Source organism: Ceratotherium simum, chromosome 30 (genome assembly GCF_057802395.1).
Source record: "Ceratotherium simum simum isolate JZ-2026a chromosome 30, ASM5780239v1, whole genome shotgun sequence".
In the NCBI taxonomy this organism is placed as follows: Eukaryota; Metazoa; Chordata; class Mammalia; order Perissodactyla; family Rhinocerotidae; genus Ceratotherium; species Ceratotherium simum.
In genome coordinates, this window is record NC_141929.1 from 13797159 (window position 1) to 13823457 (window position 26299).

Here is a 26299-nt window from a genome sequence, read left to right on the forward strand (position 1 = left end):
TCTTGCCTAATTGCTCTGGCTAGGACTTCTAGTACCATGTTGAATAGAAGTGATGAGAGTGGGCATCCTTGCTTTATTCCTGATCTTGGAGAGAAAGCTTTCAGTTTTTCACCGTTGAATATGATATTAGTTGTGGGCTTGTCATATATGGTCTTTATTATGTTGAGACAATTTCCTTCTATGGCTAGTTTGTTGAGAGCTTTTATTGTGAAAGAGTGTTGAATTTTGTGGAATACTTTTTCTGCATCTATTGAGATGATCAAGTGTTTTTATGCTTTATTCTGTTAATGTGGTGTATCATATTAATTGATTTTCATATGTTGAACCATTCGTGCACCTCAGGAATAAATCCCACTTGGTCATAGTGTATGATCCTTTTAATGTGCTGTTGGGTTTGGTTTGTTAGTATTTTGTTGAGGATTTTTGCACCTGTATTCATCAGGGATATGGGTCTGTAGCTTTCTTTTCTTGTGCTATCTTTGTCAGGCTTTGGTATCAGGGTAATGCTGGCCTCATACAATGAGTTTATAAGTATTCTCTCTTCTTCAATTTTTTGCAAGAGCTTGAGAAGGATTGGTGTTAGTTCTCCTTTAAATGTTTGGTAGAATTTTCCAGCGAAGCCATTTGGCCCTGGGTTTTTCTTTGTTGGGACTCTTTTATTACTAATTCAGTCTTCATACTTGTTATACAGCTGTTCAGACTTTCTATTTCTTCATAAGTTAGTCTTGGTAGGTTGTATGTTTCTAGGAATTTATCCATTTCTTCTAGGTTATCCAGTTTGTTGCCATATAATTATTCATCATAGTCTCTTATGATCCTTTTTATTTCTGTGACATCAATTGTAATGTCTTTCATTTATGATTTTATTTATTTGAATCTTCTTTTTTTTCTTAGTCTGGCTAAGGGTTTGTTGATTTTGTTTATCTTTTAAAAAAACTTAGTTTCATTAGTTTTTTCCTACTATTTTTCTATTTCACTTATTTCTGCTCTAATATTTGTTATTTCCTTCCTTCTAACTTTGGGCTTAATTTGTTCTTTTTCTAGTTCCTTAAAGTTTAAAGTTAGGTCATTTATTTAAGATTTTTCTTCTTTTTAATGTATTTATCACTATGAACTACCCTCTTAGCACTGCTTTTGCTGCATCCCATAAGTTGTGGTATGTTGTGTTTCATTTTCATTTGTCTTGAGGTATTTTCTAATTTTCTTTTGATTTCTTCTTTGACACAATGGTTGTTCAAGAGTTGTTTAATTTCCACGTATTTGTTAATTTTTCAGTTTTCTTTCTGCTGATTTCTCATTTCATCTCACTGTCATCAGAAAAGGTACTTGGTATGATTTCAATCTTCTTAAATTTGTTAAGATTTTTTTGTGATCTAACATGTGATCTATCCTGGGCAGAATGGAAGCTGCCTGTTGCTCCAGAGCTTCATGCTCCAGACCTCCCCATGGACTCTGGCTGAAGCTAGTCTCCACTGAGACCACATCCTTGCTTAGCTGTTTTTTCCCCACTGCCCTATCCTACCCTCTGTCCTGAGGGCCTTCCTTCAATAAATCACATGTATCTGAATCTCTTTCTCAGACTCTGCTTCTAGAGAACCTGACATAAGATAAGAAGAAAACTAATGATGCAATAGATGGGGAACAATAGCAACGGCAAATAAATGAAAAAACAAACACCCTAGACATCCTCGACCCCTGCCTTCCCAATCCAAAAGTTCTTTTCATACAATCCAATTCTGTCCTTTCAGAGGAAAATAGTCTGATGAGAAAATGAATGACGTCATTTGGACTTTCTAGCTAGGGACACAGTTAACTTTAATAAAACATAGCTCATACTATAACAGAAAATGCTGCAATGATGTTAGAGGAGGAAGTGCTCTTTTTCCCACTCAGGTGTGTCTCTTTCCCCACAACCCTCCATTCTCAAGTACAGAGAAGCAGGCACAACAACCTTCTCTCTGGCTCCCACAGCTTTTTGCTCATCCAATCCTTCCCATACTATGCCCTGGTTCTAGTTTCCTGGGACCTTATTCCTTTCTGAATCCCTGGCCCCAAGCAGAGAGCCTGACACCCATGAGTACTCTATAAATAGTTACTGAATGAATTTAGGAAGTTGGGGAGAGAGTGTAAAGGACAGGAGGAGAATACCAGGAGGAAGGAAGGAACCTGAGCTCTGAACTGCCTAAAAAGTGGTTCTTCTAGGGAGCCAGGCATCGTGAGCCTGGCAGTTGGCAGCAAGAACTACTTGGAAGACTCCAAGGAGGCACGTCTGACTTCCCTGCCCAAGTCCCAGCCCTGAGGCGGTGGCCTTTGGAGGGTGCGGGGTTGACAGCCGCCCGAAGGCTGATTGGAGGGACACGTGTAGGGGCTGGACTTAGGCACAGCGTGCTGACCCGGCTTTCACTTCGAAAGGAAGCTGGACTGCACTGTCGCGCTTCCAGTCCCGCGCCGCCATCAGGAGTGCAGAGCGCCCGGCACACGAGGGAAGGAGGCTCAGGGAACCCGCCCCTCGCACCTGCAGATTTCTCCCCTGGGCAGAAGGCAGCCGTCGGAGAAGTGGGAGGTGTCTTCCTGGAACTGTGCGCGGGACAGTTGGACGCCTTCGGTAGGGACGAGGGTGAGTCTGGGGGGCGTTCCGGGGCGCTCGCGGTCCCCAGAGACGGCGGGGCAGAGGGGCTGCAGCGGGATTCCTGGGCAGTGATGGGAGAACCCGTGGTAGGGGTGGGGGGTGACCCATAGTCCGATTTCCGGGAACGCGGGACCGAGTTGGTTTCATTTCCTCCGCTCTCATAGTGAAGCTGCCTGCTCGGGTCTCTGCCTCCTGCCAAAGAACAAGCGGAATGGGGTGGGGATCGGGGTGGCGATCGCGGAGGGGCCTCGGGAACCTGGCTCAGAAGAATTGTCCAAGCAGCCCTAGACAGACGAACTCCCGGTTGTGAGTGGGGAAACGATCAAGATGGATGATTCCAGTTCTTTATGATTAATGCCTTCTTCCTTTCCTGGGACCCATTTTAGGCACAGGGAGAGTGACCTGATGTAAAATGTCTCTTCAGAAGAGGGATGCTTGATAACCATTTTTTTGTAGGGGAGGAGGAAATGGCACTGGAGTTCTTTTTGGATTTATATCGTTACTACCATTTAAAATTTTTCACTTTTAAAATTAATGACTTTTCCCCCCTCATTATTTTACTACAAGCAACATATGAACATATTCTTATTAGGGTTTTTAGCAGTTTTACATGTTATAAATAGCACTGCAGTGAACATCTTAGTATCCATCTATCTAGACACACGCAAGCTTTTCTACAGCGTTAAGTTCCTAGAGATTCACAGTGTTGAGTCAAAGTATATGTATTTATATTCCCTTTCTGCCTTTCCGTATCTTTATCATATACTTATAAGCCCCAAACGATTTTAGTTAATACAATTTTTAATATTTTAATATCTTAGAAGTAAGTCCCCTTATTTATACATATATTTTTAAATCATGGTTATCTCTACTAATTTCCTCTTTCAAATGAACTTCAAGATCATTTGGTTTCAATACCAAAATATTACCATTGGGAATTTTATTGGAACTGCCTTAAATTGGGTTTATATTTGGGAAGGATTCCCAGGTTTGTCATTTTTAATCTTCCCAACAAGAAATGTAACAGTTGTCTGCATTTCTTCAAGCTTTGTTTTGTGTGGTTTTCTTCATAATATCCGATCACGTTTCCTGTAAAATTTGTTTTAAATTGTCACTTTTATGCGTGAAACATTTTTCCCATTATCTTTTGTGATTAGTTATTGCTGAGATATGGCTTTTTGATGAGGCTGCTGATAAGGTAACTGGAGCTTGGAGCTATGAGGCTGAAATCCGCAAGATTCCCTGAGCAATACTGAGCAATACTTTCACATCTGCTTCTGTCTCCAGAGGACCAGAGAAAGATGTAAAGGCCATCGCCCTCGTGAGTCCCAAGAAACAGCCTTGAAGGCATCTGCTTAGCAACTGGGAATTGATATGTAGCCTGAGATCCACTGAGTCTTTTTAGTCATTCCCTAATACCTGTTACTTCCCTTCCCAGATCAATGTAACTCGAAGACAACAAAAACAAAAGTGTATCAATTGGTTGCTTATTTGATTTCACTTCTGCTAGTTTCTTGCTCATATTTTAAAGCCAGATTTGGATTCCAGGCCAATTATCTTCTCCAAACTGTTATCTGATCTGTAAAATGGTGATAATAGGTGGCCTACCTGTTTCATTGAGCTGTTGGAGATTAACTTTGTTTAAAAGTACTTTGGGAACTGTGTCCATGGCCTTGTACTTTTTTAAATGCAACCTCCTTGAACTTCAGTATTTTCATCTATAAAATGAAGCTAACTACAGTGAGCTCATGATTCCAAAGCACTTAGCATGTGGTAGGTCAATAGAGAGATTTGTGATCATCGTTATTATGATCATTCATTACTGAACCTAGTTGCCTTTAGTTGCAAGTACAGCAAACATGATTCAAACTGGCTTAAACAATGAGGAAGGTTATTGGTTCATGAAACCTGTAATTGAGGAATGGGGTAGACTGCAGGGTCAGTTCAAACCAGTGGCTCAGTGTTGTCACCAAGGACTCAGATTTTTCTTTTCTTTCCATTCTGCCATCCATAGGTTAGCCTCATTCCAAGGCTTCAGGATCAGGGATCTATGCTTTCTCACTCATATTCAGAGAAGAGAGAGTGAGATTTAGAGTTAGAAGCTGGCTTCCCGGGCTGTCTTAGGGAAGCTCCCCAGCAAACATTCTCCTCCACTCAAATTAGCCCAGTTGCCCAGTTTTGAACCAATCACTGTGATAGGCTATTAGGAATTGTCTGATGGCTTAGATCAAGGTTTCTCAACCCCTGAACTATTGACATTTTGGGCTGGATAATTCTTTGTTACGGGGGGGCTGTCCCATGCATTGTAGCACCCCGACCTCTACCTGCTAGATTTCCGGTTGTGGCAACCAGAAATGTCTCCAGACATTGCCAAAAGTCTCCTGAGGGGCAAAATCACCTTTGATTGAAAACTGCTGGCTTAGACAAATCATGTCTCACCCCTGGAACCTGGGATGGGACCAGCTCCCCAAAAACTCATTGCTGAGTGGAGGAGGAGCACATAGCCACTGAAAATCTGGGTGGTAATGGGAAGTAGAGAAATGGATGCTGTGCAGGGAACACAGAGGTCCACCAGAATTCCTCTGGACCTGGAAAATCTCAGAGTCTTTAGTGCAAATGCCTCTCGGGGGGCAGCACTTACAACATCAACTCTTATTGATTTTAGGCCACTGGGGAGGCTGGAACAAATTTGCAGCTTGCTAAAAACACAACAGAGAGGGCTTGGGGTGAGGACTAGGGAGACAGGGATGCTCAAGCATTGGGAAAAGAGACAGAAAGGAAAATTCGAGCTTGACAGAAGCCAATTTCTATTACAATCCTGAATATCATTGGCCAACTGTGGCCAAGATTGCAAATTGAGGCTTCATGGGCAATATCCAGTTGGCAAACATGTTTTATTTGACCCACACAGTGTTGGACTGCACAAGTTTTAAAACATTTTTTGACTTGGTTGCAGGATTTTAAATTGAAAGATTTAACATAAAAATCAAGATTTCTGACTATTCTTTAAAAACTAGAAGATCTTCCGCCACTGGGCCCTTTATCCTTGAAGGGCAACGGTTGGTGACTTGCTGGGTAACATTTGCCTAATTTAGACAGGGCCTGAGCTTTCCAACCCACCATCCTATTGTCCTTGCTATCCTTTGGCAGGATATATTTGTTAGAATAGGCTAAACTGATATAACAAATAGACCCCCCAAAAATAGCTCAGATGCAATAGAAGTTTATTCCTCACTCCCTTAACAGTCCATGGCAGATATTCCAGGTCTGTGAGCCACTCTCCTCCAAGCAATGATTCAGGTATCCAGGATTCCTCCTTCCTGGGACTGCGCCTTCTTCTTGGGGCTCCACCACACCTCGGGCTGCATCATCCTAGCGTCCAGCTGACAGTGTATAACGGAGACAAACTAGCCTCAGCCCAAGGTAGCACATATCACATCCACTCTTGCCCCATTGGTGAGAACTAGTCATGTGGCCACATCAAGTCGCAAGAAAAACTGGGAGATATAGTCCTAGCTGGGCCAACACTTCCCAGCTTCAACTCTGTTACTATGGAAGGGCAGAACAGATTTCGGTGGACATCAAACTATCTCTACCTTACGTGAAAATAGCGGGGAGACCTCTTCAGCCATTTAAATCACAGACACCTTTGATGTTCCCTTAGCCCAGTAGTAAATATGTAGAAGATTCTGAGACTTAAACAAATTCCATCAGTTTCTTCCAGACATGGATACAGTGGGGCAGATCATCTCCTTAGGCCTGTATATCTACAAACAGTGTGAAGAGATGAAATACTGCCAGAAACAGTGCCGGCGTCTAGGGAGCCGTGTTCATGGCCTGCTGCAGCCTCTGCGAAAGCTCCAGGCCCAAGGAGAGGGGAACCTGCCCGCTGAGATAACCACTGCCCTGAACCGTTTCCATGCTGTCCTCAAGGAAGCTCGGAGGCAGATAGATGAGTTCAGCAATAAATCCAATATCCGGAAGTTTCTAACAGCAGGACATGAGAAAATACTCTTCAGTGAAGTGAACGAAAGGCTGAGAGATGTTGGGGAGGAGCTCTCGCTGCTGCTTCAGGTGGATCAATGGATGCATCTTTCAAGCATCAACCAAAAAGTGTCCTGGCAACAGGAAGATCAGCAGGATGCAGAGGAAGACATGCAAGTCTTCCAAACACCAAGAAGTGGTAAGGTTTTTTGGGGGGTAGAGGGGAGTGCAAATGGGGGCATATTAATCTCATTTTGATTGACCAAAGGAGCAGGCAGGCTGAAGAGGTTTGAGCAGGTGTTTATTCATGTGACTCAGAACTCCTAACATCCCTGGGCCCTCATATGGTGGGGGCTGGTGAAATGTGGGCAAGCCAATGGGCAAAGTGGAGGGGAGATAATACTGATGGGTCTTCTTTGCCTTTCCATTCTCTTTTTGATGTGATACCTGGAATTCCAGAAGCTAATTCCTTCAGCCTTAGTTTTTCCAGGACCTTCAGTTAATATGTAAATTATCCAGGAGGAAGAATTAACTAAGTAACTAAGCAAACACGAATTGAGAAAATACTGTGTGCCAGACACTGTTCTTTTTTTTTTTTTTTTAATTAATTATTTATTTATTTATTTCCCCCAAAGCCCCAGTGGATAGTTGTATGTCACAGCTGCACATCCTTCTAGTTGCTGTATGTGGGATGCCGCCTCAGCATGGCTGGAGAAGCTGTGCATCGGTGCGCGCCCGGGATCCGAACCCGGGCCACCAGCAGCAGAGCGCGCACACTTAACCGCTAAGCCACGGGGCCGGCCCGCCAGACACTGTTCTAAATGTTGGAGATACAGCACAGAGCAAAATAGATGAGATCTCTGCCCTTATGGAACATAAAATCTGCATATAGAGGTCTAAGTAAATTGTTTTATTGAAAGGCAATGAAAGTCGTAAGCAGGGTGATGAGATGGAAATCAACAGTGGGTGCAGAGAGAGTGGTCAGGGAAAGCCTCTCTGACAAGGTGACATTTGAATGGACACCTTGAATAATGAGAAGGAACAAGCCATGTGAAGATGAAGGAGAGGAGCATTCCAGGCAGAGACAACAGTGAGTGCAAAGGCCCTGAGGTGGAAATAAGATGGCATGTACAAGGAACAGCCAGAGGGCCAGGATAGCTTCGGTGTGGTCAGCAAGGGAGAGAGAGTGGTATCAGATGAAAGTGGGGAAGTAGGTCAAAAGATACAGGAGAGAGGTCATGCAGGGCTGTGTAGGCATGATAAGAATTTTAGATTTTATTCTAAGAGTCATAGGAAGCCAGTGAAGGGAGGTCCTTAAATGTGGGCCTGTCATGATTTGATTTGTATTAAAAGAAAATCACTCAGGCTGCCGTGTAGCAAATGGACCATACTGATGTGTATTAGCCAATTATTGCTGCACTGATACTGCATAACAAACCATAGCAAAACTCAGAGGCTTAAAACAACATTAATTCTCCTGCTCATGAATCTGTGGATCCGTTGGTGTTCTCCTGATCTCATGTGGGCTTGTCTAGGCTTGGCCGCAAGCACCAGGTCCAATTTGGGTCTGTTCCACATGTCTCATTCTGGAGCCAAGGCTGAAGAAGCAGTGAGTACCTGGAGAATGTTCTCGTTGTGGCAGAATTGCAAGAAGGCAAGCCCAACTGTACCAGCATGTTTCAAGCCTCTACTTGTATCACATCCGCTAACACCCAAAGCAAGGCCATGTAAGAGATAACAGTGGCTTGAACTAGAGTGGCCCTAGTTTGACTTAGTGGAGGGCAAGGTTCTCAGGGGATGAGACATGGGCTAGATTCGAGTGTGGGATGACAATGGAGCCAGGGCCAGCAGAAAACGGAAGAGAATGGAGGATGGAAAAAATGTATCCTCTTTACACTTTTGTAGATCCTGGTGATATGAATTCCAAATCCTTCCCTCTTGTAAGGATTGTGGGTGGAGAAAGAGGAAGTGAGGAGAGGGTGAGGACACTTGGATGAACCTTCTGGGCACCAGAGCCCAGAAGAATAATTGTCCTGCCACCTTGATGTGGAGGGCGGTCTATCCTCAATCAGGTCAGCGGGAGACACTCAAACAGAACAAACAAGACCTGGAGGAGACCTGCGGGCAAAATGAGTCATTTTCTGGAGGAGGGAAAGTGAGACATTTGTAATTCCCCAACCAAACACCTGCCTCCAGGGAGAAAGAAAGTCAGGGATTGGGTTGGAGTGAGGTTGGGGCAGTGCAGAGGCTGACGCACCTAAAGGGCAGGATTGGTCCCCGGCCTTCACAATCTTCGGAGTTCATTGGTCCATTTCCTGGTGGAGGTAGGAGGCATATCGGTGTCATAACTTGGAGGAAAAGATTTGCTTCCTGCTCTAGCTTTTAAATTTTGTAAAAACATTTTTATTAGGCAATTCATTCACATGGTACAAAGTTCAAAAGGTACAAAAAGGACCCAGCATGAGAAGTAAATCTCCCACTCACCCTTGACATCAAGGTTCCCTCCCCAGACACACTCTCTCTTATCAGTTTCTTGAATAGCCTCCTGGAGATTTAAGCATATATATTTTGTTGTTGTCACTACACAATCAGTAGCATACTAACACACTGTTCTGCTTCTTGCTTTTCTCATTAAATAATCTTGAATATTCTTCCATGTAAATGTCCATAGAATTGTCTAGTATTCTTTGGTATACATGGACCAGATATATTTAAGCAGCTCCCTATTGATGGACATTTTTGGCCTATTTTTCATTATTGTAAATAATCCTGCAATGTGCACCTTTGTATATATTTCAAGATCTCTTTAGGAAAATTCCTAGAAGTGGAATTATTAGGTCTAATTGCTGGGTCAAAGAGTATGAGCATTTAAAATTTTGATAGAGGTTGCCAGATTACCCTCCACAGAGGTTATACAAATTTCACTTCTACCAACAATGTACGAGATTGTCTGTTTCTCCATATTTTTTCCATTAGAGACTTCCTGGTTTTAGCACTGAAGGTCTCATGTCCTTAGAACTCCTCGGTCCTGGGAAAACCAGGATGGTTGGCCGCTCTATATAGTGTGTTATCAATTTTTAAGCATATTTCTGAGTATATAAATCAGGATAGGTTAGATTATGCTGTTGTTTAAAAAAAAAAAACTCAGCTTGTTAAGGAAACAAAAGTTTCTCTTTTTTTTCTGTGAGGAAGATCAGCCCTGAGCTAACATCCATGCTAATCCTCCTCTTGTTGCTGAGGAAGACCGGCTCTGAGCTAACATCTATTGCCAATCCTCCTCTTTTTTATTCCCCAAAGCCCCAGTAGATAGTTGTATGTCATAGCTGCACATCCTTCTAGTTGCTGTATGTGGGACACGGCCTCAGCATGGCCGGAGAAGCGGTGCGTCGTTGCGCGCCCGGGATCCGAACCCGGGCCTCCAGTAGCAGAGCGCGCTCACTTAACCACTAAGCCACGGGGCCGGCCCCCAAAAGTTTATTTCTCATTCAAGCAAAGTCCAGGAGACTCTCCAAGGTCGCTGTCCTCCTTCCAGGATGTTTCAATATTATGGCACTTTTATGTTGACACAAACTTCCCTGACATCTCTTTCACTTCATTTCTTGGCCAAAGCAAGTCATGCAGCCAGGCTTCAAGGCACTTCCTGTGTGCTTAGACATAGAAAGATGAATATTCATGAGTGGTAGCAATTCCCACTGCAATGAATATGACAGGTAAAAAATGGCATCTTAGTGTGCTTTTAATTAGCATTTCCATTTTTGAGTATTTGCTGCTCTTTTTCCTGCAGGAAGTGAAATTATAGAAGCTTCATTGAGAAAATTGGAAATCGACATGAAAGAAACCACCAAAATCGTGAGGCAGTGTGAGTTATCATGTGCCCTGCTGCTTCTGACCATCCCCAAACTACAAGTCATTTATTTATTAGGAACTCCAGCCCGCCCCCACCCCCACCCTTCTTCATTTTTTGGGCAGGATGGCTGGAAGCAGCTCACAGGTTTTGAGATGTGCTCATGGCTAGCCCAGGCTTTGTTCATAGAGTAGCATTTGAAGGGAGCTTCTTGACCAGCAAGATGTCTTCTAGCACCTGTCAAAGTGCTGAAAACTTCCTTTAGATAGCATCAAAGCTTCAACCCATTTGCTGAATTTCTAACAAGAAATTCAAATCAAATTTAAAATGGTCATTCATTCATTCAACAAAACTGTGAGTATCTGCTTTATGCTAGAACCTGTACGTAGAGGAAACTAAGATGCAGAGAATGACCCTGCCTTCCAGGAGCTCACAGCCATGGGGCGGAGGAAGGGAGCGGGAAGAGATACATGTGAACACATAACAGCGGTGGAGTTACTGAGCCTGAACTATGTATCTAACTATTAGAATTGAAATGACTAGACAGGAACTACACGCTCAAGCGCCAAGTGAAAGAGATAGATGGAGATGGGGATTTCAGCTGGAGAGACAGGCAGGATTTGAAGAGTAGGGAAAGGAAGTGCATGACAGGTTTCTGTTAACCATCCAGCTGTGTCTTTACCAGTCACTCGGAGGCATTGGCACCTCTTCCCCGGCTGAGTCAATCAGAAGCTCCAGCCAGCGCCAGCTTTGCTTTATGGTGTAAGGGCTTCCCCCTCACATGTTACTAAGACACCTCTTCCCTTGGGACACCTTCCTCAGCTCATTGACTGGATTTCCTTTTCTCCTTGGCTGAGGTCAGACCTACAGAAACCCGTGAAGGAGATCCCACATGATCAAATCAAGGAGATTAAGAAGGAGGAGCTTTCAGGATACGACTGGATCCTACTAAGGAAAAACGAATTCAGTGCACTTTATAAGGGAGAATACCACAAATCTCCAGTGGCCATAAAAGTATTCAATAAACCCCAGGCCAGAAGCATTGGGTAAGTCTTTTTGTATAGTTCTCTCCTGGTTCGTTTCAATTCCTCTCCGTAACTCCCCAAGGAGAGAGGCATATTGTTTCCATTTTAGGTGGGGAAACTGAGGCCCCAAAGGGTTAAATGACTTGCCCTCTACTATTAAGGAGCAGAGCCTAGACTTAAACGCATGTCTTCCAACCTTGATTCTAGAAACTTCTCTCTTTTATTCATGTATTTAGATATTTCTAAAAATTTATTCCCTTTCATTTCTGTTTCTCAGTTCCTCATCCCCCACCACAGACAATAAACTGTGTTTTGTTTGTATGTGTTTATGTGAAATGTATGTTGTTATTATATGTGTGTACATTTTTAATTTTCGAAAATGGTAGTGTTATGTGTCTGTTGCCTACTTTTCTTACCTTTCGCACTCAGCATCATGGACTTGTAGTCCTTTTCTTCTGACTGCTGTCCATGGCGTAGATCCACATTTTACCTATTTTTCCAGTGATGCAACCCAATCTGTTTCCAACTTTCTGCCACCAGAAATAACATGACATGTCCCTTTATGGACCTCTGTGGGAATTTCTTTGGGCTAAATTGCCAGGAGAGAAATTGATGGATCATAGGGTTGGCATATATGAAATTGACTAAGTACTACCAGGTAACTTTTCAGAATGGGCTGTATACGCCTACATTTCCACCAGCAATGCCTGAGAGCTCTACAGTTATACATCTCCACCATCCCTTGGTATTGTCCAGCTTTCTAATTTGATTCATCTCTATAGTTATAAAGTAATATCTTATAGTTATTTTAGTTTGCATTTTTGTTTACTAATGAATTTGAACATTTATTTATATGGCTTAGCTGTTTGGGTTTCCACTTCTGTATATTGCCTATTCATATCCTCTGCCCTTTTTTCTGTTATAGTTGCTGTTTTTGTCTTGTCAGTTTGTAGGAGATCCTTGTATGTTGTGGAAATTAATCACTTGTCAGCTTTAGATATTGCAAAGGCCTTCTCTGACCACATTACCTATATTTTAATTTTGTCCATGGTGTCCATCATCAAATAGACCTCTTAAATTTTGATATAATCAAATCCACCAATATTTTACCTTGTTATTTGTGCTCTTGAGATGCCCTTCCCCACCCTTGGATGGCAAAGTTATTCTAGATTTTCTTCTATTAACTTTACAGTTTTATTTTTCACATTTAGGCTTTAAGGCTCCAGGAATCCACCTTTGTATGTGATATTATATAGGGCCTAGTTTTATTTTTATCCACACAGTGGGTCCATTTTCTCTATACCGTCTATTAAATGTCCTTCCCCATTAATTTGTGGTGCCACATTTATTGTATGTGAAGTTTCTATTTAGACATGGATGTGGCTCTGATCTCTCTAATCTGTTCCACTGGTCAACTTGTCTGTCTTTCTACCAATAACACACTGTGTTTTGTTTTGTTTTATTTTTTATTATGACTTTGTAGTAATTCTCAATATCTAGTAAGACATCTCCTTCCTCTTGACCCTTCTTTCTCAGGTTGACTTAACTGAATAAGTATCAGAGAAAGTTTATCACTTTCCTCAAAATATACATTGAGATTTTGATTGAGATTGTACTTTTCAACATCTTTATTAAGATATCATTTACATACCATAAGATTCATTCATTTAAAGCCTACCATTTAATGGCTTTTAATATGTTGACAGAGTTGTACAACAATTGCCATAATATAATTATAGAACATTTTCATCATCCCCCAAAGAAACTCTATACCCATTGCAGTCACCCCCTATTTCTAGCCCTAGGCAACCACTAATCTACTTTCTGTTTTTCATAGATTTGCCTGCTTTGGACATTTCACATAAATGGAATAATACAATATGTGGCCTTTTGTGTCAGGCTTCTTTCACTTAGCATGATATTTTTAAGGTAAATCTGTGTTGTAGCATGTATAGTACATGCTAATTCTGCTGCCAAATACATCTGAGGGGGTCTATACACTGCCATCATCAGAGCACCATTTCTCACCCCAGGAGATGCTGACAATCCCTCCCACCCCACACATATGCAGATGGTCACTACACTAAATGTTCTCTGAGTTCTCAGAGAGCTACACTAAACAGTTCTCTGTTCCTGAAGTCCTAATTTCCCCTTTTATCCTCATAGAATAGTGAGGCATACTTTCAATAATGAGATCAGAGCCATGAAGAAATTTGATTCTCCCAACATCCTGCGTATATTTGGGATTTGCATTGATGAAACAGGTAAGGGTGCTTCTAGGGTAGGTCAATCTCTTGCTGGTCTGTCATATATCTTCTGTGTTATAGTGCATTGCATTTTTAATGAACAGCTAAAAGGGTAGAATCTACACAGTGTTATTATTATCAACATTATTATTATTATTTTTTTGCCTCCTAAGATACAGGTTCCCATCCTCTTTTGGGAGAGGAAGGCTTGAAGTTGGCTTCAGCCCGAGGGCTGGTTTGCACTAATGGGGCCATGTCTCCGCTTGCCAGCCCACTGGGAACCAAGAGGATACTTGTTCAGATGCTGCCCTGGATGATGGGTGCATTTTGTTGCTGTCAATTATAAAGCTGATTGATCTGAACAAGGAATCTACCCTTGATCATCACTGGTGTAGATTAAACCTAAAAACTAAACCTGCCTCTTTACCAAGAATCTCATATGTCAGGTTCCTTTTATTTTTATTTATTTATTTATTTATTTTTTGGTGAGGAAGATTGGCTGTGAGCTAACATCTGTTGCCAATCTTCCTCTTTTTGCTTGAGGAAGATTGTCCTTGAGCTAACATATGTGCAAGTCTTCCTCTATTTTGTATGTGGGACGCCACCACGGCATGGCTTGATGAGCAGTGTGTAGGTCTGCGCCCAGGATCTGAACTCGCAAACCCTGAGCCGCTGAAGCAGAGCACGTGAACTTAACCACTACGCCACTGGGCTGGCCCCTAATTTTTATTTTTTAACTTGGCTGCATTTTCTTTCATAGCATGGCTTTTCCTGCTGGTTATGTTTTGCTGCTCTTGCCTACAGAGAGGACAGAGCAACTGCTATTTTATCCCCTCTGGGAGTTTCTCCACAGTCTCAGGTGACCTGATTTCAGGGCATAGAGTCCCAGCCTAAAGGAAAACTTCCAGTGATGTTTATTCTCCTGGGTGACAGCTGAGGTGACTGATATTCTGTGTGTCAGTTCTTGCATCTCGGGCCCGTGACTTGAGACCTCGGCTTCCTGTCTGAGTTTTCTTCACCAGCCTCTGAAGTCTGTGCATTGTTCATTCCCTCCACACATATTTACTAAGCTCCTTATGAGCGCTGTATGAACAAAACAGATTCCGCCCTCTTGGGGCTTACAATTGAGTTGAGGGGGACATTACTCAAGTAACTAAGAGAAATGTAGAATTATGACATGCCAAATACCATGAAGAAGAGGTATGGGAACTCTGGGGGTAGGAGGTCAGGGAGCAAACTGAGATGGGGATGGAGGATGGGGGAGAAATGGGATTCTTAGCAGAGCTGAGTCTGTCTCTGTAGAGAGGGGGAGATGGACTGCAGAGAGTAGGAGCTCTGAGTGGGGCAGCATCTTCATAGTGTTTGGCTCCTTTCCATCAGTGACCCCGCCTCAATTCTCCATCGTCATGGAGTACTGTGAGCTCGGGACCCTGCGGGAACTGCTGGACAGGGAAAAGGAGCTCATGTTTGCTGTGCGCATCGTCCTGGTCCTGGGGGCAGCCACAGGCTTGTACAGGTACCAGATGGGGTGAAAGGGCACCAAGAAGAATGGAATGAGTCTGTCTTCCCTACTGATAATCCCAGAGATGATGAGAGAACAGGCCGGAAGCCCTAATAGATCTCCCCTTCCTTAAGTTGTTTTCTACTTACTCTGATTAGAACACCTTAGACAGGAGGGAAAAGAAAGCTTCACCCAGTGAGCACCAGCTCACAGAAGTAAGGGTGGAATTTAATGTCCAGTCTGCTCTTGTGGAGCTGGACAGATCTTAATCTTTTTTTTTTTAATTTTTTGTTTATTGCAGTAACATTGGTTTATAAGATTGTATAAATTTCAGGTGTACATCATTATACTTCTATTTCTGCATAGATTACATCATGTTCACCACCCAAATACTAATTACAACCCATCAACACACACACGTGCCTAATTATCCCTTTTGCCCTCCCCCCTCCCCCCTTCCCCTCTGGTAACCACCAATCCAATCTCTGTCTCTATGTGTTTGTTTATTGTTGTTATTATCTACTACTTAATGAAGGAAATCATACAGTATTTGACCTTCTCCCTCTGAGGTCTTACTCTTAAGGTTGCCAGATTTAGCAAACAAAAATACAAGATGCCCAGTTAAATTTGAATTTCAGATAAGCAATGAATAATTTTTTAACATAAGTATACCCCAAATATTACATGAGACATATTTTTACTAAAAATTCAGATATACAGAATTTCAGATAAACAATAAATAATTTTTTAGAAGTATGTCACATGTAATTTTGGGACATACTTATACTAAAAAAAATTCATTGATTATCCAAAATTCAAAATCAACTGGGTGTCCTGTATTTTATCTGGCAACTCTACCTACTCTCATTTGCTAAAGTCTCTGGTTCCTTTAGTCCAAGGGTCCCCAAAGGTCAGTCACTCACAGGCCGCTTCCATGGTTTTTACCAAATCCACAATACTGCCAGTATTATTTACTTCATACTTTTCTTTAAATTAGCTCATTTTTTAAAAACCTAAATAAAGTAAAATAAAAGGACACTTCTATTACTACCATAAATTAGACACCAGAATCACTTGTCATAAATAGGTGACCACAAATGAAACTAAAAGAATGTTATTAAATTCTGGCTGGATGATGCTGCCTGCCAAAGGTCCATAATTCAGACGCACATTCTCTTTGCACAAAGGAGATATTAGCAGATTTAGAGAGGTGTTAAAGGCCCCTGACACCAACTGAGACTTTCTCCTTGATGTGATTAGAAAGACTGGAATAAATTGAAGGGAGAATAATTTTCTCACTATGTCATCTTGCATACCACTTATCCCATACTTTTGGAAATACTGCCTTAGCTAATTATTTGAAATCATAAAGTTTATTTCTTCTTGACTCCCTACACCAGTGGGTTTTATAAGAAGTAATTTCGGATCGTAGGGGACTGGGGCTGTTACTGCCCCATCCAGACAGTCCCTTTACCAGCTCTGCATACTCATCCCCCACTTAGTATGCTTTGCTGCTAACACCTCATGGCTACCATCTACAGAGGAATATCCATGGGCACTGGAGCCCCTTGGCCCTTATAGATAGCTGAAAGTGCCCAGGAGTTTTATATCCACCGTCCCTGTCCCAATCCCCCTCGCCCCCAGTCCATTGCCATTGAACAACTAGTGTGAATACAAAAGTCCAGCTTCTTTGCTTCATGCAGAACAAACCCTGAGGGTTTTATCCTCTAGAGATCTCCATGGGGTCAAGCTGACGCTGGAACTTCAACTGAAATCACACCCTTGCTTGATTTCTTCTCCTCCTCTATCCTGCTTCCTCCACTCCCTTACCAGTTTTGCCTGGGAATACCTTCTTAATAAATCACTTTGTACCCAAATCCTTGGCTCATGATCTGCTACTGGAAGAACTCAACCTAAGGCAGATACTATGATAACAACCAAGCTGGAATCCAGGGGCTCCATTAATCTGAAGCACTTACCACTTACTAAGTTGGAGGAAACCCCAGCTTCTCATTCTGTTTCAACCAGAAGAGTCCTAGGCATGGTCCAACCATCCAGCCATGCCTCTTGCACTTTGATCTGCCCATCACTTCCCAGGCAGAGCACCACAGAAGCACCTTCCTCCTTCTCTGCCTAAAGTGACCTCTAGTACCAGATTGCACACGCTTCACAAGGGCTGTTACACTCACTTGTCCAATGGACACTTGGGGTTGCATCTTAGCTCTGCTCTATACTCACAGCACACAATTGTTAAATCTCACCTCTGCCTCCTGGTTTCCCCGCCTATCCATGGATAGCTACTCATCAAGAAGGCGTGATGCTGACCAGCCTCATTATCCCAGTAATGCCTGTCAAGCCCCCTAAAGAAAGTCTGTGCAAAGGTGACTAATTCTCCTTGCTGTTGGTCCGTGTCAGGCTGCACCATTCTGAAGCATCCACAGAACTCCACAGGAACATCAGCAGCACGAGCTTCCTGGTGGCTGAAGGCTATAAAGTGAAGGTGAGAGTGGCCCTCCAGGGGGATCTTTGGATTCGACCTGTGTGACTGTTTGGGGGCAGGAGAGGTTCACATGTTCCCTAGATAGGCTGTGCCTGCTTGTTTCTCCGCCTTAAACTTAGAACTGAGCTCAACTCTTCCCCTGCCTGGACAGCTTTCCATGTGCCCACCACAGGCCAGACTCAGTCCCTGCCTGCTATTCTGATGCCCGTCTTCCCGCCCACTTAGCAGGGATCGGCTAAGAGTCATTTCCCCCTTAGATGCCTGGACACCAGCTCTACATCGCTCCCACACCCACAAGGGGATCTTTTTTGTGTGTGTGAGGAAGATTACCCCTGAGCTAACATTTGTTGCCAATCCTCCTCTTTTTGCTGAGGAAGATTGGCCCTGGGCTAACATCTGTGCCCATCTTCCTCTACTTTATATGTGGGACGCCTGCCACAGCACGGCTTGATAAGTGGTGCATAAGTCTGCGCCTGGGATCTGAACCTGCAAACCCTGGGCCACCAAAGCAAAGCACATGAACTTAAACCACTACGCCACCAGGCCAGCCTCTACACAAGGGGATCTTTTTGGATCCAACTAGGCATTCAGACTCACAGGACTGCCATAGGCCACACTGGCATTTGGAGTCACTTAGAAGGGTATCAGACAGGAAACACAGCTTGCCAGCAAGGCAGCATCAAATCCTCTCCAGTGGGAGTCCCCACAGTCATCAAGGAGATATTCTCTTTGCCCCAGGTGTTAGAGAAAGATGCTCCCCTCAGGTGGGTACAGGGCCATCCAGGGTAGAAGCCTCATGACCCACAGGAGTCAATATTCTCTCTTTTTTTTTTTTTGTGAGGAAGATCAGCCCTGAGCTAATATCCATGCTAATCCTCCTCTTTTTACTGAAGAAGACCGGCTCTGAGCTAACATCTATTGCCAATCCTCCTCCTTTTTTTCCCCAAAGCCCCGGTAGATAGTTGTATGTCATAGTTGCACATCCTGCTAGTTGCTGTATGTGGGACATGGCCTCAGCATAGCCGGAGAAGCTGTGCGTTGGTGCGCGCCCAGGATCCAAACTCGGGCCACCAGTAGCGGAGCATGCGCACTTAACCGCTAAGCCATGGGGCCGGCCCCAAGGAGTCAATATTCTCTTATAACAACTCCACAGACACACCTTCAGGTGTCCCCATAAGGGTCATGCCAGTTATAAGAGTCTCCACGGGCCGGCCCTGTGGCTTAGCGGTTAAGTGCGTGTGCTCCACTACTGGCGGCCCGGGTTCAGATCCCGGGCGCACACCGAAGCACTGCGTCTCCAGCCATGCTGAGGCTGCGTCCCACATACAGCAACTAGAAGGATATGCAACTATGACATACAACTATCTACTGGGGCTTTGGGGAAAAAAAAAAATTAAAGCAAAAAAAAATTAAAAAAAAAAAAAAGAGTCTCCACAACGTCCAGCATTCCTATCAGCTCTTTATAGACCCTATGGGCCCTGACCCCCTGCCCGTAAGCAATTTACCAATCAACAGTCATTTTTTATCATCAGCAGTATTACTTAGGAGCCTAGGTGACAGTGTGCCTTTATCAGATTCCCAGGGGAATGGAGCCAAAAAGTTAACTGAAAGTCAGATTCTCAAACGGAAGAGGAAAATGTTTTGTTAACTCGATGTCCACAATTCCCAAATGCTAAAAGAATATTTTCTTTGTCCTCCATAGATGGCTTTCTTTCTTCCAATCTTTTGGAAAAAGCCAAGCTTTTTTTGTGTGTGTGTGTGAGATCAGTCCTGTGCTAACATCTGCCAAGCCTCCTCTTTTTTATTTTTTTTTTTTGCTGAGGAAGACTGGCCCTGGGCTAACATCCGTGCCTATCTTCCTCCATTTTATATGGGACGCCGCCACAGCATGGCTTGCCAAGTAGTGCGTCGGTGCGCACCCAGATCCGAACCCCGGGCCTCCGTAGCGGAGCGCGCGCACTTAACCGCTTGCGCCACCAGGCCAGTCCCCACTTTCTTCCAATATTATGAGTGTCAGGAACAGCTCTCAAATAACAGAAGACAGGTCTTTTCCGCCTTTCGGATACCTTTCCCCCTCACTGACGTGATATAAGTGCTCCCAAAGCACCATGTCTACACCACTCTCGTGGTCCTCATCTCGCCTGACTGTAACATGTGTTATTAAACCTTTCATCCCTGGTATCTGGCATGGTGCCAGATGTCAGAGGATGTCAGTGCTCAGGAAACATGTGAATGAAAGGGGGATGAGCCATCTAAATGTCTAATCCTTTTCCTGACCTTGCCCCTAGATTTGGGTATCTAGCTGAGTTTGGGGCTGGCAGTCCTCTGCACACTGATGGTGCTAATGACAGGTGTGCATGGAGCGAGGAGAACATACACTGCCATTAACTGTGCTGTGGCTTAAGAGAACATGGTGTTGGCCATGCAGGGTCAATGGGGTAACTTACAGTTATATAAAATCCAAAGGAACAGGCTGGCCATCATAAGGGTCAGAAAGAACAGAGGAGATGCTCCCATGTCATTTTTTCATCTGCTTCTGAGAGAAAGCAAGCTATGTGGTGGCTCCATTCTTACAGGTGCTTTATAACCACTATCTCAAGTAATCCTCATTGCCCCATTTTATGTAGAAGAACCCTCTTTGTGTATCTCTTGGTCGATGCACTATAAGTTGAACCCGTAATGCCAGTGGTAGAGTAGCCACACAGGCAGAAGACACCACTGGAAATACATCCCAAAGGTAAAAGACCATCCCTTGACAATCTTGTGTAGCATCAACTCCCTGCCCTCTACCCCACTCCCAAGATTGTGCTGTTTCTTTCTATTGCTAAGTCACCTCTCTGTCTAGCTTGCAGGATTTGAGTTGAGCAAAACACAGACTTCCATCAGTCGAGAAACTAAGGGAAAAGAAGCAGAGAGAGTCAGGTCTGCAGCATACATCTCACCTCAGAGACTGGAAAATGTGTTTGATAGATATGACATAAAAGCTGAAATATACAGGTACGTTCATGTTCTTGTGCAGATTCTAACTCCGATGAACAAGACAGGAAAGCCTAAGTCAAACCCCACCTTCGAGGACCATTATAACTCAACTCTGTTGAGTGGGACGGGGTGGTAATCAGAAAATTCACTGAGTTTTCCGGAAATGGCTAGAGGTGTGTGAGAAAAGGGAAATGTTATGGTGGTTCAGTTTCTTGGTTTTCTTTTAGCTTTGGAATCGTCCTCTGGGAAATCGCCACTGGGAAGATCCCATTTGAAGGTAACGAGTGTGAAGGCTGGCTCAGATGGTGCTGGGATTGGGTCTCCTTCCAACAGACTAGAAATTCCCATCAGTGCTGTCCTGGGTGCTTTTTTCTCCAATGTGGGCACTGCCTGGGCTGTTCAGTGGGGTCATTGGAAGCTCCTGTTTCTTTAGTACTCAAAGTCCCAAGTTCCGATGCCAGCCATCAGCATCCAGGGAGATGCGTGAGTGCCAAAGCAAATTTTTAAGCCTCCCATCCTATTGTTTCCATGCCAGGCTTTGATTCCAAGAAGATCTACCAGCTAGTGGCTGTGGACCGGTACCTGGAGCCTCTGGGTGAAGACTGCCCTTCACAGTTGCAGGAGATTATTGATGATTGCCGGGCATATGAGCCATCCAGGCGGCCTTCTGCTAAAGGTAGACCTTTCTGGTCTAAAGAGCCTGAGCTACTAGACCTTTCTGGTCTAAAGAGCATGAGCCACACGTGTTATTTCACATTTGTGAAAGATTTCCTTTGTGTTTCACTACCAGGGGTGGTTTTGCCTCTAGGGGGACATTTGGCAATGTCTAAAGACATTTTGGGTTGTCACAGCTCAGGAGAGATGGGGTGGGGTGGAGCATGCTACTGGCATCTACTGGATAGATGCTACTCAACATCCTACAATGCACAGGACAGCCGCCTACAACAAAGAATTATCCAGCCCACATATCAATACTACAGGACTCCAGAAACCCTGCCCTAAGGGTGTGGTTTAGTCTAAAGTGTATTGAGAAGGCAGATTACTTTACTCCAGCCTATATTCTTTCTCTCTCTCTTTCTTCCTCCCTCCCTCCCTCATTTCCTAACTTCTTTCTTCCTTCCTTCTCTCCTTCCTTCCTTCTTTTCTTTTTTCAAGGGGATAAAAGTAGGGGATAATTTCCCCTACTCAGACTTTTATCTCACCATGTTATCAGCTGCTTCTCCATAGTTTCCTTACACCGTCTCCCTCCCCGGGAATGTCTTCCTCTCTCACTCTAGATCCAGATCTCTCAAACTTTCCACAAAGCACCAGACACAAGAGAGAGTGGTTCACATGCAGCATCCTTGGATTGGGGAAGTATTTCCACTGAAGTCGCTACACAGTTCAAAGACACAAATAATTTTTTTTCTTATCTTTATTGTAATAGGTATCATACTACAGCAGTGTATAAAATATATCTGTGCAGTTTTTTAAAAATCAAAGTACAGGGGCCGGCCTGGTGGCGCAAGCAGTTAAGTGCGCGCGCTCCACTGTGGTGGCCCGGGGTTCACCGGTTCGGATCCCGGGCGTGCACCGACGCACCACTACTGGGTAAGCCACGCTGTGGTGGCGTCCCATATAAAGTGGAGGAAGATGGGCACGGATGTTAGCCCAGGGCCAGTCTTCCTCTGCAAAAAAAGAGGAGGATTGGCAGATGTTAGCACAGGGCTGATCTTCCTCACACACACAAAAAAATCAAAGTACATCACACACCCTCCCCTTGGTAAAGGAATAGAACATTGCCACTGACTCAGAATCCTCTTAGGAGTCCCTGCCTTTCGCATTCTTCTCCCTTCCTCCAGAGGAAACCACTGTTTTAACTTTTGTGGTCAAAATTTATTTATAGTTTTACAACTAGGTACACTATATTATTTGGTTTCTCATGTATGAGGACAAAAATGATATACTATATTCTACCATAACTTGCTCAACATCATGATTTGAAATTCATCCGTGCTAATGGAATGTGGTTGTTTCAACTCATTCATTTTCACTGCTGTGTAGTAGACAATTAGATGACCATGCATCTTCCTTACCCTTACCTTACCTTCCTTATTCCACTATTGATGGATATTTTAGCTGTTCCGGTACTTTGTTCTTAGGAACCATGCCCCTTTAAACATTCTTATGCATATATCCTGGGGCACACATGTGGGAGTACCTTGGGGTGGAGCACACTGATTATTGAAGATGAAATGCCTTGAAAGAGGAACTGCCTTGAGGCAGTTCCCCAAGGACATTGTCACTATTTACAGAAGTCTCTGTCACTAGGACTGTTCTTTAAGGCCTTCTCATAAGTGGTCCATTGGGAATCACTCTAACAGACGCCTGAGAGGGTATCTCATCCCTCATCCTTCCCCTCCCTTCACCCCCATGCCTACCTTTCAGAGTGAAAAATCAAAATTGTGGCCCAGCTTCTATCTGAAGCCACCACAGAACAGAAGAGCAGACTCAACAGTGCTTCCTGAAGAATTAGACTTTGGGATGGATGAGAAGCTGACAATGTTTTGCCTAGTACCTTCCTCTCCTTCAAACTCTCCCTTGTCTTCTTCCTCCCTCTTCCATGCTCTCTTACAACCCAGGGTCCTCCTGGTATTAGAGAATCTGATAGCTGAGACTAATTCACACTTGGATGTGAGTTTATCCTTCCCACAAGCTACTTGTATTTAAAAGTTGGCCGAGTAAGAGGGAACCTCATATCACAAAGGCATGAATGCAGATGGTGGTGTAGGCTCCAGCCAGACCCGGGGGGAATGCAGTTTCTATACTGTTGTGCAGTGTAGAAACATCTCTGTGTTTCTAGCTTGGTTGTCAGCTCCCTGCTCTTGTCTCACTTTCTGTTCATTCATTTACAGAAATCTTAGAGAAACTGTCGGACTTTCACTAAGCTGTGTATTGAAACTGAAACTAAGGGGTCCCTGGACAAGAAGCTGGAAGAGGCACAAGCTGGGCATCTTTCTCAAATCCTTTGGCATGAAGTTATTTATGGGTGTAGGTTGGCAGCACTTTTCTGTTACAAATAGAAAACAATTCCAGTCATATAAAACATATCCCACTCCAAATGATATTGTCAAAAATACACCTCTAGAGGCCAGCCTGGTGGCGTAGTGGTCAAGAGCGTGCGCTCTGCTTCGGCGGCCCAGGGTTCGCAGGTTCAGATCCCGGGCGCGCACCAACACACCGCTTGTCAAGCCATGCTGAGGTGGTGTCCCATATAAAGCAGAGGAAGATGGGCATGGGTGTTAGCCCAGGGCCAGCCTCCCCAGCAAAAAAGAGGAGGATTGGCATCAGACGTTAGCTCACGGCTAATCTTCCTCGCAAAAAAAAAGAGGAAGAAAAATACACCTCTGATAGTAACTATGATAGACTTTTTGCAAAAACATATCTCTCCCCGGCCAGCCCCGAGGCTTAGCGGTTAAGTGCGCGCGCTCCGCTGCTGGCGGCCCGGGTTGGGATCCCGGGCGCGCACCGACACACCGCTCCTCCGGCCATGCTGAGGCCTCGTCCCACATATGGCAACTAGAAGGATGTGCAACTATGACATGCAGCTGGCTACTGGGACTTTGGGGAAAAAAAAGGAGGAGGATTGGCCATAGATGTTAGTTCAGAGCCAGTCTTCCTCAGCAAAAAGAGGAGGATTGGCACGGATGTTAGCTCAGGGCTGATCTTCCTCACACACACACAAAAAAAACATATCTCTTTCTGTATGCACATCTTTTGGCAATGTGACTTTACAGCTCCTCCCATTAAGAAGTGGAGTCTCCTTCCCCACCATTTGAATCTGGGCTGGCATTGTGACTTGCTTTGGCCAACAGAATGTAGAAGAAGTGATGGTGTGCCAGTTCCAAGCCTAGGTTTCAAGAGGCCTTACAAACTTCCACTTCCTCTCTTGAAACCCTACCCAGCCATGAATAAGCTGGGCTAGTTGCTGAAGGATGAGAGACCACCTGTCCCAGCTGAGCTCATACTAGACCAGCTAGCCCAGCACCTGACCCAGTCACATGACTGAGTCCAGTCAAGACCAGAAGAACCATACAGCTGTGTCAGCCCAAACTGCCCATTCACATAATCATGAGTTAAATAAATTATTGTTGTCTTAAGCCACTAAATTTTGGGGTGATTTGTTACACAATGATAGTAACTGAGCAAACACTGTCCAATCCTTCCTCTGGCCCATTGAACTAAGTACAAACTTCCCATTTGGATACCCTTGTATCTCTGACCCCAGCCTGACTTCCAGTATCAAGTGCCAGAGTTCTATCAGAGACTGCAAACTCCAATGCCTACAGAGTCTAGGAGGGAATCTAAATGAGTGAGTTGAGGGGATTTCTGTGAACAGATGAGCTTTGTTAAGAACAGCCTCCACTCAGCTCCAGCCTATTTTTATCATGTAGGAATGGGATCCCAGTGGTCCCAGAGCTTTCCATTTTGTCAAAAGAAGCTGGAAATTCAGATTTTTCTGTAAATTGTCCTTATTTTTAAATGTTGGCATTTCATCAAAAATTATTTTAATCCCATATAGGAAAAACAAAATACATTAGCCTAGGAACTCCCAGATTTTAATCTCTGCCAGACTCAAACCTGTGTGTCCTGCATGTGGCCCATTTGTTACAAATTTTTACACATTTGCTCATGGTGTATGCTTTACCTAGGATACACTAGCACTTACTTCTACATGTTGCTTTTTTTTTTCTGTCCAGAACTCCTCCCAAATCATTCAACAGCCAACGTTCTGGGCATTGTTCCAATAACTGAGGAGACAACAATAAACAAAATACATTTGGAGCTTATATTCTAGTAATCATCTCTGGGGAATAAAATTATGGCTGATTTCTATTCTTTTTTATCTTTTAGTTATTCTTGATTTCTTTTTTTTAAATCTATAACATTTTCTTCCTATAAATAAAAAAATGTAGAAGAATAAACATGGACAGGTTGAACATTGAAAATGATTCTTTTCTAGAATCAAGTAGTACTTATCATCAAGTACTACTATTTTCTTCTTTAAAATCCTTTGTTCTCTTTGCTGTAGGAGTTAGAGTGAAAATTCTCCCTTGTAGATTAGTTATTCACATTCTGACAGACCCACAGGCAGAGGTGGATTTACTGTGAAACTATTAAGCTTAATCTTAGGGCCCCTCACTTGCACAGGATATCCTCCAAGGCCCTGCATCTAATTTTTTTCTCAACATTCATTCATGAAAATTTTCAAATACACAGAAGAGTTAGTAGAATTATATTCTGAACACTTATATACCCACCACCTAAATTCTACAACTAACAGTTTACTATATTTATTTTATCACATACTTATACTTATCCACTTGTCCATGCTTCTTTCTATCCATTAAGCCATCCTAATTTTTTACATTTAAAACATTTATTACAGGGCCGGCCCCGTGGCTTAGCAGTTAAGTGCGCGCGCTCCGCTGCTGGCGGCCCGGGTTCAGATCCCTGGCGCGCACCAACGCACCGCCTCTCTGGCCATGCTGAGGCCGCGTCCCACATACAGCAACTAGAAGGCTGTGCAGCTATGACATACAACTATCTAC

At 43.7% G+C, this 26299-nt stretch overlaps 1 protein-coding gene across 2 annotated transcripts; it reads left to right on the top strand.

The window, feature by feature from the left end:
- The first annotated feature begins 2449 nt into the window (after window positions 1–2449).
- On the top strand, window positions 2450–24886 carry MLKL (mixed lineage kinase domain like pseudokinase). 2 transcript variants are annotated; one of them, XM_014792683.2, is made up of 11 exons: window positions 2450–2617; window positions 6344–6812; window positions 10398–10472; window positions 11320–11503; window positions 13649–13746; window positions 15109–15244; window positions 17645–17729; window positions 20575–20726; window positions 20936–20985; window positions 21244–21384; window positions 23603–24885. In XM_014792683.2, the coding sequence occupies exons 2-11, from the start codon at window positions 6356–6358 to the stop codon at window positions 23632–23634; spliced, it is 1410 nt and encodes a 469-aa protein (XP_014648169.1). In that variant the 5' UTR covers window positions 2450–2617; window positions 6344–6355; the 3' UTR covers window positions 23635–24885. The 2 variants fall into 2 exon arrangements, with proteins under 2 accessions (XP_014648169.1, XP_087276062.1); XM_087419936.1 differs by having other exon boundaries at window positions 2554–2605; window positions 23603–24886.
- Window positions 24887–26299: the final 1413 nt, after the last annotated feature.